This window comes from Sinocyclocheilus anshuiensis, unplaced genomic scaffold (assembly GCF_001515605.1).
Source record: "Sinocyclocheilus anshuiensis isolate Anshui unplaced genomic scaffold, SAMN03320099.WGS_v1.1 scaffold223, whole genome shotgun sequence".
Classification (NCBI taxonomy): Eukaryota; Metazoa; Chordata; class Actinopteri; order Cypriniformes; family Cyprinidae; genus Sinocyclocheilus; species Sinocyclocheilus anshuiensis.
Window position 1 is genome coordinate 224,605 of NW_015548214.1, and position 15,415 is coordinate 240,019.

Consider the following 15,415-nt stretch of genomic DNA (forward strand, 5'->3'; position numbering starts at 1 on the left):
TTTTAGGGGGGCGTGGCAGAGTCTTAACTTTGATAAAGAATATCGCTTTGGTTTTGAGACTTTAGTCTTTGCAACTTCAGGGATCTTATCTATGCACAATCAGCTTGTAACACTCCAAAGAGAAAGGAAAACTTGAAATCGCATCATAGGACCCCTTTAAAATAATTTTATTTCAGTTAACATTTATTTTAAAGTAACAAAAATGTTTTTATTATGGTTTTAGTTTTAGTTCATTATAATAACCTTGGTTTGAATGTTTGAAAGTGAAGAACTTCGGGCATAAAATATATATTAATATATAATTGTATTATATATATGCATTGTATTATAACTTGTAGTGTAAAATAAAACATTTACACTACAATTGTAATTCACAACGACAGTGTTTCTGTCTTAATTTTTTATAATTTGAGATAAAACTAATAATAATTCTTAACTATTATTATTATTATTAAATTGAATTGGGTACATAAAACACAAATATAATGTAGACTGAGACACAGCTAAAAAGACGATTGAGGTCACTTTAAAGTTCAGCTACAAAGTTAAATGTTTATCATATCACAATTTGATATATGACAAAATAATCACAATATAATTTTTGGCATGCAAGTCATGCAGCCCTTAAAGTGGCCCTATTATGGGTAATGAAAGGTTCATATTTTGGTTTTGGGAGTCTCCAACAACAGGTTGACATGCATGCAAGGTCAAAAAACACTTTCATTGTCTTATAATATGCATTTATTTTTACCTTACTTTCTCAACAACTCCCAAACGATTCGCTCAACGATTCATTTTTCCAAACCCCTCCTTTGCATGACGCTAATCGGCGGTGATTGGTCCAGTTGGTCTCATTTTCATTTCACCATGCCTGATAAAGCAGCGTTTGTGAGTGCAGTGCTGCTTTGTGTGTACAGCGTTACCGGGGAAACCGCTATTTTTACCGCTCCAAAAGCGGCACCTAGTGGCAAAGAATGAATTTGCACCAGTTGGTCTCATTTTCATTTCACCATGCCTGATAAAGCAGCGTTTGTGAGTGCAGTGCTGCTTTGTGTGTACAGCGTTACCGGGGAAACCGCTATTTTTAACGCTCCAAAAGCAGCACCTAGTGGCAAAGAATGAAGTTGCATTTTCATTCAGACCAACGTGAAAAGACCAACAAGTGGGCGGGCAATATGCTAATGTTTCATGTTGACATCAGCTTAAAACGGCTTGAGATTCGTTTTAAAAACGACTTGTTTCAATGATTCAGAGTCGACTCTTTCTTTTGAGAGACAATAACTTTATACACCATGCACTTATAGATTTAAAACGTTGCAGGATGTTTTCATTCACTTAGAGCTGTTACACACGGCATGAAAGGTAATTTTCAAAAATCCATAATTGGGGGACTTAAAAAAAAAACTAAAACTTTAAAATGAAAACAATCAAATAAAACCCTTACTAAAAAACGTTTTACGTGCATTACTTGTTTTTTATCCTACTTGCATCAGAGAGCCGTAAGCATGCAATTGGGTCTTTAAATTATTGAAATATTAACTTAAAATCTCATGGGGTACTTCAAGTAAATATTTTATGTTTAAAGGGTTCAGCTGACAAAAAAGATCGGGAACTCTTGATCTGTACCATGGTAAGCGCTGCCAGTAAGATTATTTCTTGTCCTGATTCCCCTCAGGCCATCCAAGCATGGTGAGCGCTCATCCTCCAAAGACGAGCTGGAGCTGCCGGAGCAGTTCACAGAGGACTGGAGCAGCATGGAGGTCTGCGTGGACTGCAAGAAGTTCATCAACGACATCATCAGCAACAGCAGGCGTAGTCTCACCACCAAACGTGCCCGTCTGCACTGCAGGACCCGCTCCGTCTACATGTCCAACACCAGTTCTTCCAACTACAAACCGTCTGAACGGACTATCAAAGAGGTTTAGGATCCGAAGTGCTTGGAACTGTCACGGTGTGGTCCTTCTTATTAAAACGCTCCCGTTTATACTGTTCTCACCTGTCGCGAACATGCCAGACGTTAAGAAGCTTGTTATGTTACATATGAAAAATACGGCCTCTTTTGTTAGCTTGGTAACGTACCTTCAATACCTCTTCTTTTCCATTTAAAAAGTGCCAGAGGTAAAGGAATAAAGCCGTCCCTCTTCCAGCATGAGTCCTTAAGCACCAGCCTTCTCAGGTAAAGGTTTCTTCTGTGATTAAAGCTTTGGAATGTAGTTTAACACACTTTAAACTTACTTTGACCAGCTTTTCTCAAACGAATCTTGAGTTGACACTGAATGAAATTAATGAAATGACAAGGCTGCTTTGATCACTGTAAAGCACAAGGCCTGAATGTACATTTTTCAATATAGTAAAATGGAGCTCAACTGTATGTAAATAGTTGCTGAATGATCAGCCTAAATGTTCTAGATGTAAATAGGCATCCAAACAGACTTATTTTCCCCTTTTAGGAAGTACTAGTCGATTGCTGAAAGACCAAGAGACTGTAGCCTCCACAACAATTCAAGATCAAGTCTTACCAAATGTTTTTCTTATTGTTTGTTAAAAAATGCTGCTGTAAATGTGACATGGTCCAAACAAATGCCATTTTAGATAATGACAGAAAGTACTTAAAGATGTATATTTTTTTCCTGTCTGATGGCAGTGCTTTTGAAATTTTAGTCAAAGATGAGGGTCAAGAAGTGTTTTTTAAGAGCGGATGCTGAAAGCTGTAGTGTTTCTTAAAGGAGTGATCGGCTGTGCCAAACAAATCTCCATTATCTGAGCAATATGTGTCTTGGACCTGATGTACATAGTCAATAACATTTACTGGAGATGGTGACGGCCCAAAGGGGGAAGCTAGTTCTCTTTTATATAGGAAGTGACTTTTGTAGGATATGTTTATGTACATGCTGTATATCCGAATCTCATCTGATCCACTTACTATTAAAATAGGTTCTATTGTGATACAGTTATGATTTATATTATTAATAATGATTATTTTATTTTTCAGTGTCAAATGTTGCATTCTTTTCCCGTTCGTTTTGAACCTTCACCCAACATCTAAATATATTTTGTTATTTTTCAGCTGCATTTATTTTGATGTCTTAAAAACTTTGTAAATTAAGTTATAATATATTATTAGCTATTTTGTGCAATGAAACACCCCAGGAGACTTTACATTTTAAGGTACTGAAGTCATGTCATGGTCTTTGGAAGGATTGTTTCTGTTTGTCCTTAAAAAAAAAACAAAAAAAAAAACGCTTAAATAGACTTGCACTGCAATTGTATACAGGCCTGTTGACTTGTTCTTTTGTTTTGTGCAAAACTGACTGTACTGCCTTCCTCTAAAGAATGATTGATGTGCATGATGAATCAGTAATTTTTTTTAATAAGAATCAAATTTCCAATAAATAAAGCATTGAATTTGCGTATTTGAAATTGCATTTGATAATTATTGCACATTCCTCATCAGACTTGCATTGATATACCAATGAAGAATCTTGTGCCTACATTTATCTCATATGATGAAGATACAGTATTAGGATGTATTAAAACAGCAATTAAATACCTCAGTGGAACCATATGAAAGAAAAATAATATAATCTGTGAATGTTATTTAAGGATGCTGGCAGTTTAAATGACAAATTATATGAGATGTATTCAAGCTTCAAAATAATGCATACTTCTCTCCATATTCTTACCTTAATATGGAGCCTTTAATAATATTGTTTACTTTTTTGTGACAAACTTATGGAGGAGACAAGGTTAGTGTAATATTTAACTTAAAACGAGGCTGTGAGGGATAGAAGTGCAATGCGTTTCATGGATTGTACTGTTGTTGTTTAAACAGCTGTCGAAACGTCTTTCTGAAAAAAAAAAAAAAACTCAGTAAACAAAAACTCAAAGCAAAAATATGTTTTTTAAGTTGTGAGCTTTATAAATTACGTGATCTACGTAGGACTTTTACAGTGTGTGTCATGGTAAAGACTATATAGTCTATCCCTCATAATAACCTCGTTTTCAATATGGCGTCTAACCTGAGGCCTGCTGTAGGGTTTCTGGGGTCTTTGGACGTTTGAGTTTGAAAAAAAACAACAACAACTAAACTGATTTTTTTCCCCCTATGATTTTGACATTTGGCTCCATCTAAATAGAAGTGAATTCTTGACCCAAACTAGTGGGAAAGAGACAGAACTGCAATTCTCCACTAGAGGGCAGAAACACATCACTTTCAACAGCTGACTGAAACGGGTATGCTTCATACATAATCGCTCTGTATGTTACTAAAAATTGTTTTAGTAACTAAAAACAAAAGAGCAATTTTCAAACATAATTATATTAGTAAATTATAGATTATATTTAATAGTTTACACTTTGCATAAACATTTGCAATTAGTTTGTAAAAGGTAACATTACATTCTTCAGGACTCTACACTAACATTTCTTTGTGGGAGAACTAGTGCTCCTACTTAAAAAAAAAATAAAAATAAAAAATTAGGAACACAGTCAATTTAGGAGCACCTTCTGATCAATGACAGAAATTAACCTTCCCATTATGAGGCAATATTTGACTCCTTAAAGTTATTTGCAGGGGCTTTTTTTTTTTTTTAGCTTTGTAATGCCATTTTTTTCTAAATGTATTAACTTTAATAAGTGTATAGCATCTTTTATGTCAAAAAATGTTAAATTAAACTTTTCAAAAAATTTGAATTAAACAATAAATTAAATTAAAATGATAAGACACAATCAGGAAGAATAAGTTGCCAGTCAAATGAAATCAGCATCAACAATTCATCTTTGCACTACAGAGGTGGCAAAGAAGAACACAAATGTGGCATTAAGGGGCTGTTCACCAAGTGTGCCGCACGAGTCTTAAAAAGTGAAGCCATCGCCTTTCGATAGCCCCCAGGTGGCTGGTCCCAGTTTAGGTCATAAACCCCGCCCTCTCCATGTAATCTAATGGGACATGAGACAAACTAAATAATTAAATTTAATTTCAAATATTTTTTTTCCAAAGATGGCTTTTGTCATTTGATGTAGATTTTATCGTGCTGAGGTAAGTTCAAGTGTTCGTTTTTTTTAATAATTTTGGTTTTAGTTAGTTAAGTGATGCTATAAAAACGGGAGTGTGACGTCATGATTGACAGCTGAGACTGACAGCTTCTCTGAGTGAACTGAGGTGCCAACGGACTTTTTCAGGATCTTTAGGAGGATATTGGAGTTGTATTTACCTTATTTTAACACAATCCTCTCAGCAGACAAAAATTGGAGCAGTCAGGGGCGTGTGCTTGCAATCGACTCTGCGGGAGTGTGGGCGGGACGTGGCTCCACTTCGCTCGCTACTGCGCAGACTCCGGTCCCAAATCAGCACAATATGGCCGCGCCCTGTTGGAACAATGGCAGCTTCACTTTTCTTCAATGGAAGAGATTGAAGGTGTGTCGTCCATCTTTTTTTACAGTCTATGCTGTTCACGTCGCGCCTAAAAACGCGTGGAAAATGCTAGGCGTGCCGCTTTCTGCTTTTTTCCAAAGCGTTCGGGCGCTTGCGCTCCGGAGGCGTCTGCCGTTGCTAAGCAACCATGACCTGCGCTCTCCATGAAGACGCGGACGCAAAAGACGCTATATGTGAACGGCCCCTTAAGGAATAGACCGTTTAACGAAGCTCAGAGGTGGCATGAATGCATTTAAATTCATAATAACAATGTTATGAGATTAATGTTTTAAACGAAGTTTTGAATATAAAAATATTAATATATTTAATTAACTCAAATTATATTTTAAAAATGAAACTGAAACCGCCCGTAGGTGGCGGCAAGTCACTGTCTTTGTCATTGAATCATTCATTCAGTCGATTTGTTCACACAGCTGATTCATTTAGGAACCAAGCAAGTGACTGTCTTTATGAATGGGTTATTGAATCATTGACTCACTACAATTGCACAACAAATTTGTACTATGTCCAAAGGTACATAAGTAGCTACCGAAAGTCTCAATATTTTACTTTTAATATTTTTAGCAAGTCAAAAAACGCCACCATCTTATCAATCAACTTCTAAAGACTTGTTTCATAAGGCCTAAGTATGTAGATCATGTTGACTCATTTACAAACAAACACAATCCCGCTGAAAATGGTCTTAATGGGTTTGAGTCCATGAGAGGACAGTATATAGAGATGATGGTGGCAAAACAAGCCTGTCCTGCAGTCTGATTGGTGGTTCCCATGACAACAGTTGTCAAGGGCTATCTATGCTTGTGGGGTGTACTTTGTATCTAAAAGCTTGGGGGTAAAGTTAGTGGTAAGTTTTAGCTCGAGACCAGCTGTGCTTCCGATTATGCCGCCCCTCCTGCGGTCAGGCCCCTTTGTTATGCTCAGTATGTAGTTGTTTACTGTCCTTGTTGGGTTGTTGTGTCCTGTAAATGACAAAGTGCAATGAAAACTAAGCTGAATCGATCAGTTTTAGGAATGAATAGCCTAGAAACCCTTCAATATTTCTTTCATTCAGAAGTCAAATTCAACAGAAAAACAGAGTTGTCTTATAGATCTCATTTTTGGTTTAATCATCAAAGCCACCAGGCACAAAGTAAACCATTTCCAAGCAGCATTAAATACTAGGAGGCAATGGACATCTTGACTGATTCTCTATCCACTGGTCCTTTGTATCTTAAGTTATGTCAAGGCTCTTCAAGCCCATATTTTTTATTTGATAATGGAGTGTGCGTTCAAGACAGCCTCTTCAAATCGTAGCGCTTTGAGATCACATAATGCGACAAACACAAATCATTGCTAACAAGCACTTCCTGTTCTTTCAGAAGTCATGATTTCATTTTTATCATCAAAGCTTTTTTTGCCACAAGGGGGAAAAAAGAAATAAAATACATGGCCAAAAGAATGTGGACACCACAATTTATTCATTTACTGTGTGTTTGCGTACACTGTGTTCCAAATTATTATGTTCGATGATCTCTATTCAGTTTTCGCAAAATATTAGTCGTTTGTAAACCTTTTGCAAGACGTTGCACTGTTTCATGCTTTTCATCTTCAGAAAGATTTTTCTTCTTCCCCATATTGCACGAGAACTGTGACTTGCTTAGGGGTTTCCATTTACCTAAGAAGACAAACTATTTAACAAACCTGTCTGAGATTGATACCCGTTATCTAAAAAAAACATGTGAAATAAAACAAACGCTTTCTTTGAAAAACTAAAATCTGTATGTTTATTTGACTAAAATCCTACTGATATGTCACTTGTATTATGTAGTTGTATATAATTATATATAGCCTAGTCACCAAGTTTATTTTGTCCACTGACCAAGTTTTATTACAGATATAGACCTTTTTGTCACCAGATGAAAAAATACATTATTATATAAATCAAGCAATATATTCTGGTCACGGAAAAGCCTCAGAATGGCAATTGTTAACTAGCAGCTTCAGGTAAAAATCGAATCTTAAATATTTCCCTTAAACAATTTTAATTAATCACATATACAAGTCCTATTTCAATGTACTTTTTAATCAAGTTCAGTATTAAGTTCAAATCGGTGCATAAAAATGAGATATAGCCTACCCTTTACGGGATCACACACACGCCCTGTTAATAACCCTGTTAGTGTTATGGATTAACTATGGATTAATTTTTCACAGACTGTAAATTCACATTTCTGCATTAATTAACATAATAATTGCGTTTTAAAAAAATATATATTTTAATTTAAAAAAATGCACAACACTATACTTTGTATTGTATGGCCCTAATGATACAAAAACTAGTAAACACTGCTGAAAGCGGCTTTCTAAAGTTGGAAAGTTAATTGATCAAATGTGGTTCAAATGTGTTTCTCAACAAGGGGGCCGGGGCCCACTAGAGGACCTATGCAAACATCCAGGGGGCCTCCAATAAGTATTTTAAATTTATATTTAGTTTCATTAACTTAATTAAAATATGCTAAGAGGTTCTTCTCAGCTTAGATAGGAGGGTTTTTAAAAGCTGTATCAGCAAAGGGGGACCTTGGAGTCAGAAAGTTTTTTTTTATCATTATTATTATTATTGTTTTTTTGCTGTCGAAGCAAATGGAAATGCAAAAAACATATTTTAATATAATCACTCTTGTACATCTATAAAAGTTTACCCTAGTTAACTTCCATGTTCCAAACCCCGAAATGGGTTGTCCATTGTCCAAATCCATTGTCATGCTGGAACAGAAAAGGGCCCCATACTGAAAATGTTCATCTCAGCAGATTGCATGGCTGTATGCTTGATTTTTTGCATCTGTTAGTTATGTGTGTAGCAGAAACAGTAAACCATGTTAATTAGAACCAGGTGTCCACATACTTTTAGCATGCATGGTACATCAAGCATTTCATGATCCATTAGGTTCATTTTTGGCCTTCGTTAATTACATAGAACTGACCACACACAGGTCTCAGGGAATGTTCTCTTCACTTCAATTATTTCATCAAACAGTCTGGCTAAAAAAAAAATTGTCATATCTCCTGGATTCCAATTAAATTCATGCTAACAAGGCACTATCGACTAAAAGCTGGCTGTTCAAGCCATTCTGAGAGATGGAGATCATGATGAGAAACATCTGTCTGAAGATTTTTGGGTCACAGAGGTCATAGGCTCACTCCCTGAGGTCCACCGTGACACTTGCAATTGCCAGCTCAAATCTCTTTTGATTTAAGATGGCACAGATGCTGGCGAGCACGAGCAGCATACCATCAAAGTCACAGCTGAGATGTACTCAACCCACAAGCGAATGCAACCTTCCTTAGATGGTTTCCAGTCTCAGCTGTGGCCCCATATTTCTCATTTCCCTTAATGAGCAGGGGAGCGAACGGGACGCCCAAGCAGAGGTGTTGCACTCTTTAAGCAGTCATGATGGGTTGGGGCGGTTGGAGACGCAGATTAGCGATAAAGAACCATGATCAAATAGTTTGTACGGTAACGATCCTTTAGAAGTCCACACGTCTGTTTTAGGGTTGTAGCACTCAAAGCAGTCTGAGTCTTCGATGACATCATGAGCGTTGAGGAAACGTCCTCCGGTCACATAGAGTTTGTTATTGATGACTGTGGCCGCATGGTGCATCCTTCTCTCCTTCATGTTGGTGCACTTCACAAAACGTATTAGCTTTGGTGTCATAGGCAATCACTCTTCTTGTGTATCCTAAAAATAAACAGACGTTTAATTAATGTATCAACTCATCAAATGATGCATAATGTTTCATGGCTGGATTGTTGTGCGATCCTAACAAGGGGCAAGATTTTTCCTCTTGACCGTAGATGTCATTAAATTTCATCTAAACATTTAATGAATGCTGCTCTAATTATTAATCTTGACTTTAATCTTGAAAACAACATTTGTCCGATTTACGAACAGATTAGTTTTGAGGTTTTTATGTCTATTTGTTAATTTGTTCATGACATTTAGAAATGTGACTATTTTGAGGTGAACAGTTTTTTTAATTTATGCAATAATTTCACGAATGAGATGTAGATTTTAAAAATCATCATTATTTATCATAATATAAGCCAAGTGAGTGGAATCATTCAATCTGAATTCTATGTCTATTCAATTAGCTAACTAAATTAAATCAGTGGTTCTCAACCAGGAATCCAGGGCCCACTAGGAGGCCTCAACAAACTTCCAAGGCATCCTCAAGATGACTTAAAATAATTTAAAATAAGACAGACAAAAAAAAGTCCAAAACAACTAAAACTCTTTTGAAGAACCATGGACCCATAGTTTTAAATATCAGATAGCAGATTTTCCATACTTTTTCTTTAAATTTTACCCACCTCCAACAATATAAATCTTGTCTTCTATCACAGCAGCAGGTGCGCAGACGTTCTTCACTGTCCTGGTTTCCAGTCTAGACCACAAGTTGCAGGAGATGTGATAAACCTTAGGGAGACAAAAGGCATTTTTCATGTGGGATCATCCCTTGACCGGCACAGATTATATTCCCCAAATGACTTTTGTTACCTGTATTAGTCTCACTGGATTCTGCAAGGCATCCTCGCCTCCAAACACGTAAATCCTCTGGTCGTTTGCCGCGACTGCAGGGTGTAGGACTGCTGTAGGCATCGGCGCCATGGCCTCCCATTGATTGAACATGCTGTTGTAACGCTCCACAGTATTTGAGATCAGCTTATCCGGCCCTATTCCACCAAGAGCAAAGATGAAATGAAGGTAGGAGTAACGTGGCTCCAGCATGGGCTCAGCGGTCCTCCACTGGTTGGTCTTCAATGAGAGAGTATAAACTGTGGCGCTAACCGCACTGTCTCCAGATATCAGACTAAGACTGAGGCCACCAACCACATACAGAATGCTGTGAATACAGACATACGCCGCCTTGTAGAGTCGCAGAGGTAGTTTCGCGAGCCACTGCCACCGTTGTGTCCATTCGTCGTAGAGAAGCGCCTCTCGAGACGTCTGTTCATTGTTCTTGCGGCCTCCAACCACCACCAGAGTCTCCCGACACGTGTAGCGACGCGGTGTGGTCCAAAGAGGCTTCAGCTCTTGAGTGCATTTGGCGCTTACGGAAAACATCAGACGTCGCACAGACTCGATGATCTCGGTGCACAGCGTAGACGACTGGACGAGCGGATCATTGGCGATAAACTGGAAGAGGTACGTTGGATGGATGTACCGCAACCGAACCTTCTTAAAGAGGTTGTGAATGGCTCCTCGACGGGAGAAGGGGTCATGGTGAATCCAAGCAAGTAACGTCTCGAAAACCTGCTCTTCCTCCGCACACAGTCGGTTGTCCTCCAGGTAGCACATTAGCTCGGGAAGGGAAAGTTCACAGAAGTCCTCAGAAGCAGCTACATCTGAGAAACACCGCACAGCCATTTCTTTGGCTCTCTCCTTGAGGCTTTCACAGTGAAGGATCTCCGAGAGCCGGATCATGCTCAGGCAGTTTTCTGGATTGAGCTGTTCCTGTAGAAAAGTGGAGCAGGCCTCGAAGAGCCTCCAATAATGCAGCATGGAGGCTGCCTGCATCAGGGGCAGCACCAGCTCCATGGTGATGGTGATGGTACCAGAATAGATGTAATCCACAACACATTCGATGACTTCCGATGTGATCCCTTTCAGGTCCACTCTAGCCTGGCTGCTCTCCCGGAAGTTGCTGCAGAACATGGCTCGGAAGTACGGGCTGCTAGAAACCAAGACATTTCTGTGGCACGGGATCTCCTTGTCTTCGGTGCACAAGATCACATCGGTGAAGATCTGCTGCTGTCTGAGTATGTTCAAATGAAACAGGAGGTGAGCAGGGAGCTCTTGGTCCTTGAACGGAAAGGTCTCTGTTGATGTACTAACCATGCTGCCAAGGGAAAGGATTGAGAGTTTAATGGCAAACAAATATTACAATTCAGTCATGGTGAGTAAGAAGTTACGGTTTGCTGTTGTCATGGCCACCACACAACCTTTCCTCCCTTTCCTCGCTCCCCCTCTCTCCTACTTTCTCACCCCTGATGTTTAGCGCCAGGCCACAACGTTCGATTCCAGTGTCTCTTAAATAATTTTAATGCATCCATGTGCAGTGCTTGGCTACATTTCCCTATCAAAGCTAAGTTTATCAATGCCGTTGTATCACTTGCCAGCTGTTTCTGATCCCCTCAGTAGGTTTGCCCTTGACAGCCTAACCATTTGAGACGAGGACATTTCATGGGCTATTATCAATGCTAAGTCGTCTAATCACCCCAAAGACAGCTACTGATTTTATTTCACTCTAGATCACATGGGCCTGCCTGATGTCTATTTTGGGATGCTAATTGTTTTTTCTTATTATTAAACACCATTCTGAGACACCACAACAAGGCTGAAAGTATTCCCCAAAGAAAAAAGATACTATATCATATTTCAGTGGCACTTGTTTAAAAAAAGACAGCTTCAACAGCTTCTACTCTGTTGCCAATACAGCTGTGAAAATGACAGTATAGTGGGAACTGCCATAAGAAATCTCAATAAATAACGATTTTACTATACTCTTGACTCTGTCATTATGCTAGATCATAACATGTAATATAATATGCATTTGCATATGACTATTAAGAACCTACATTGCAATACCAGACAATTCAGGACCTAGAAGATGTATACATTTATAAATTGATTGCCCTATCAGAATTCACAATCTGTACAATAAAGCATTTCATTAATTCAATCCTGTTTCTTATATTTTTAAAGTAGCTCTTGAACTTACCTGCTTGCTCTTTACACTCAAGTTCCAATGAGTCTGAACCAAATCAGACAGAGTTGAGCAGGATCAAATCAAATACATTTCTCCCAAATTTCTCTCTCAAAGACGACAGTCAAAAGTGGCACGGAGAAAGACATGTGGTCTCAAGTTTGGAGTTTGCCATGAGGTCGCTGTGTACATTCCAGTTACCTAGAATAGTCTGGAGGGCTGCTGTCATCCGGGGCTCACATGTGACCCTCCCCTTGTTTGTTCCCACAGTGGTAGGCCGTGCGCCATGCATTTTGACTGTTTACTATGGCAGTGACAGAACCCGGCTAATTTGGAGGACAGAGGAAGGGGTTGAGGGCTTGTGCACACCCCATTGGCAGGCTTGTGTAACCCAGAAAGCTGGTAAATATAGTGCAGTGCTGATGGCTAGGATGAGTACGGTGAACAGCTGAACTGTTAGGGCCGGTTACCTTGGTTTGCCTCTGCTTGAGAAAATAAGGTAAAGACCAAAAACAGGCTGCTATTTACCTACCAATTTAGTTTCACATTCACCATTCAGAATTTTCAGCATGTTCTTTATCTTGATTTTATGTAACATGTTTTAGGTTCATATCTTTTTATATTGAAGTGACAATTTTATTTTGAAGGATTTCATTGGCTCTACATTCGCTCTTGTTTATTAGTCTTGTTAAATGGTTGTTGTCAATGCATTTAAAACCCTAATGCTCGTGGTTCTTGTAGTATATTGGATATTTTCAAGAAGTGTTTTGTAAAGCCTTTTGAAGAGTTTGGTAAAGTTTTCAATATTTTGTTCTTCAAATCAAGTTCTAAGTCAAGTCATGGATTTCAGTTTCTTGAATGTAAAGTTTATTGTCTTTTACTTTTCACTTGTGCTATCAATTTATCTAGTCTCACAGGCTTATGTTACATAGAGACTTATGAAACATCAAAATAAAATGTGCAGTGGGACTTGCAAAGCCCGTTTCTCAACATATCTTTTCATATATTTACTTCAGCCTAAAAGGAAGTCCTATAGTGACAGATTAGCAATTAATTACTTTTATGTAAGTATACTGATGTATACAATCAACATAAAAGAAAATAAAAAGGGCGGCAAAAGCTAGCAAATGAAAACAAAAGACATATCAGATGAACTGAACTCTAGATAGTTGTGCAGATACTCCTTATAGCCCTATCATCAGCTGCATGCTGGGAGATTAATTACTGTCATGTTTAGATTGCCGGAGAGGGAAAGAAAAGCAAACATGCATCAGGGCAGATTATATGACAGTCCTAGAATAAAGACATCCCACCTCTTCCGGAAGCTCCGGGAGTCATATTAATAGTGGCTCCCTGACGCCCGCAAATGAGATACAATATCCCGGAAATCGTGGAGGCAAGGGAGAGTAAGAGCAAGAGGAAAGAGCGCCACTTAAGCGAGAGAGAGACACATGTAGTGATATATAATCATAACCGTAGCCAGCTACGAGATCACCATATGAGTGCCTGCATGTATAATTCAGTTTAGACAGTTTGCAAGAATGTTTAGCGTCCGTGGTATGAAAACGATCGCTGCGAGACGCTGGCGGAGTGGACGAGGCTTGAGGGCGCGGGCGCAGCCTCCGTGTTGCCAGATCCAGCGATTATAGGCGTTTTTGGACTTGTCTTTTCCACCTAATTTGACACTTTATAAAGTTAATAGAGTGGGAAGTTGCAATTTAGGGTAAGCGATATGCTTATATTATCTTATTTAAAAAAATATTTGAAATAATTTCGGTTTATATTTCGGTTTTTATTTGTTTTAGTAGCAATATCTGGCAACACTGCATCGCCGGCACTTAAACTGACAGTTATCAAAACAAGAGCCCATGGACATGTTATTGCTGACAGGATAGCACATTCGGTAAGGGAAACGCTTACCCCACATTCGGTAAGGGAAACGCAAAAAATATCATGATATTATCTATTAGAAACGTTATCAACGTTATCAAAAACAGTAGCATTTAACACGAGTACACAGATATGTAGAACAAGTAGGTTACAGAATGAAATCAAATACGCAAACACTAGCCATGAAGAAGTCTGCTATTTTATTCAGTAGTCGTTACATTTTCACAAAGTCATGCTAAAAACATCCATAAGAGCACTAGACAAAGTTATCATAGAGCAATGATTATTAATGAAAACTATAACAGTAATATGGATTGTTGCATGAATAATAAACAACTGATAAAATGATCCACCCCTAATCTATAATAAATATTAACAATGCAATAAATAGACTATGGCATAATTTTACAGTGTTCATCCTTTCAAAACAGAAAACATCTTTCACAAACATCTACATCTCTGTCTCACTGTGCTGTTGGGGGTGGTACTACCTCCCTGAAATGAGTGTTTGCAGGGTGGGATGTCTGCAGAATGCCATGCAGTCTGGTATGTCAGCAAGGGAGCATAATCTTTTGTAATGTCACCTCTTCCCTTTGATGCACACAGCTGTTTCCTTTGCCTGCTGCACTGCTTTCCTACCATAGGTGTGGTTAACGCATTTTTCTTAACACAAACCGAAGATATTTGCATCAAAACCTAATGATAGATTTATAATAAGGTGTGGGCAAAGATTTAGCATATGAGTTTCATTTTATGTTATCACGGTTTCTTTTGGTTACACCCTTACTACAATGAATGCAATGCGTTTTAATGTTTGTTCTGCAGCGATGCCTGATTCGTGAATGAATCGTTCATTTGAGTCGGATCTTTTTTATGATTCAGTAGAACCCACTCAAAAAGACGGGACTAAACTGCAATAAACTGAACTGGCACACATAAAATGACAGTAAAACCCTTATAAATAAAACAATAGGAAACCACCATTGGACAAAGTTATACGCTATGCCAGGCAAAGAACCGCTGAAGCAGTTTTTCGAACTCGTTCATTCGAAAACTCGTTCAACTCCTTCTGCTCTCCCGGACAAATAAGGATTTTTCAAACTCTGCTGCTCTGTGTTTCACGGAAACCTGGCTGAATGACGCCATTCCGGACAGCGCACTACATCTGCCGGGCTTTCAGCTGTTCAGAGCGGACCTGCGACGCAGAATCAACGGGGAAATCACGCGGCGGCGGGACATGCTTTTACATCAATGAGAGGTGGTGTACAGATGTAACTGTGTTAAAGAAGATGTGCTGTTCAGATCTAGAAGTGCTCTTCATTAACTGCAAGCCGTTCTATTCGCCGC

At 38.6% G+C, this 15,415-nt stretch overlaps 1 protein-coding gene and 1 pseudogene across 1 annotated transcript in view; one reads left to right on the forward strand and one right to left on the reverse strand.

Annotated features, from left to right (window-relative positions):
• Nucleotides 1-3,413, forward strand: part of LOC107653837 (protein spire homolog 1-like) — a 53,673-nt gene extending 50,260 nt beyond the window's left edge. Inside the window, exon 18 of the mRNA XM_016440685.1 lies at nt 1,676-3,413. Within this exon, the coding sequence (XP_016296171.1) occupies nt 1,676-1,925 (250 nt within the window). The 3' untranslated portion in view covers nt 1,926-3,413. The remainder of the gene's footprint in view (nt 1-1,675) is intronic.
• Nucleotides 3,414-8,179: 4,766 nt separating this feature from the next.
• On the reverse strand, nt 8,180-12,294 carry LOC107653839 (kelch-like protein 38; annotated as a pseudogene).
• Nucleotides 12,295-15,415: the final 3,121 nt, after the last annotated feature.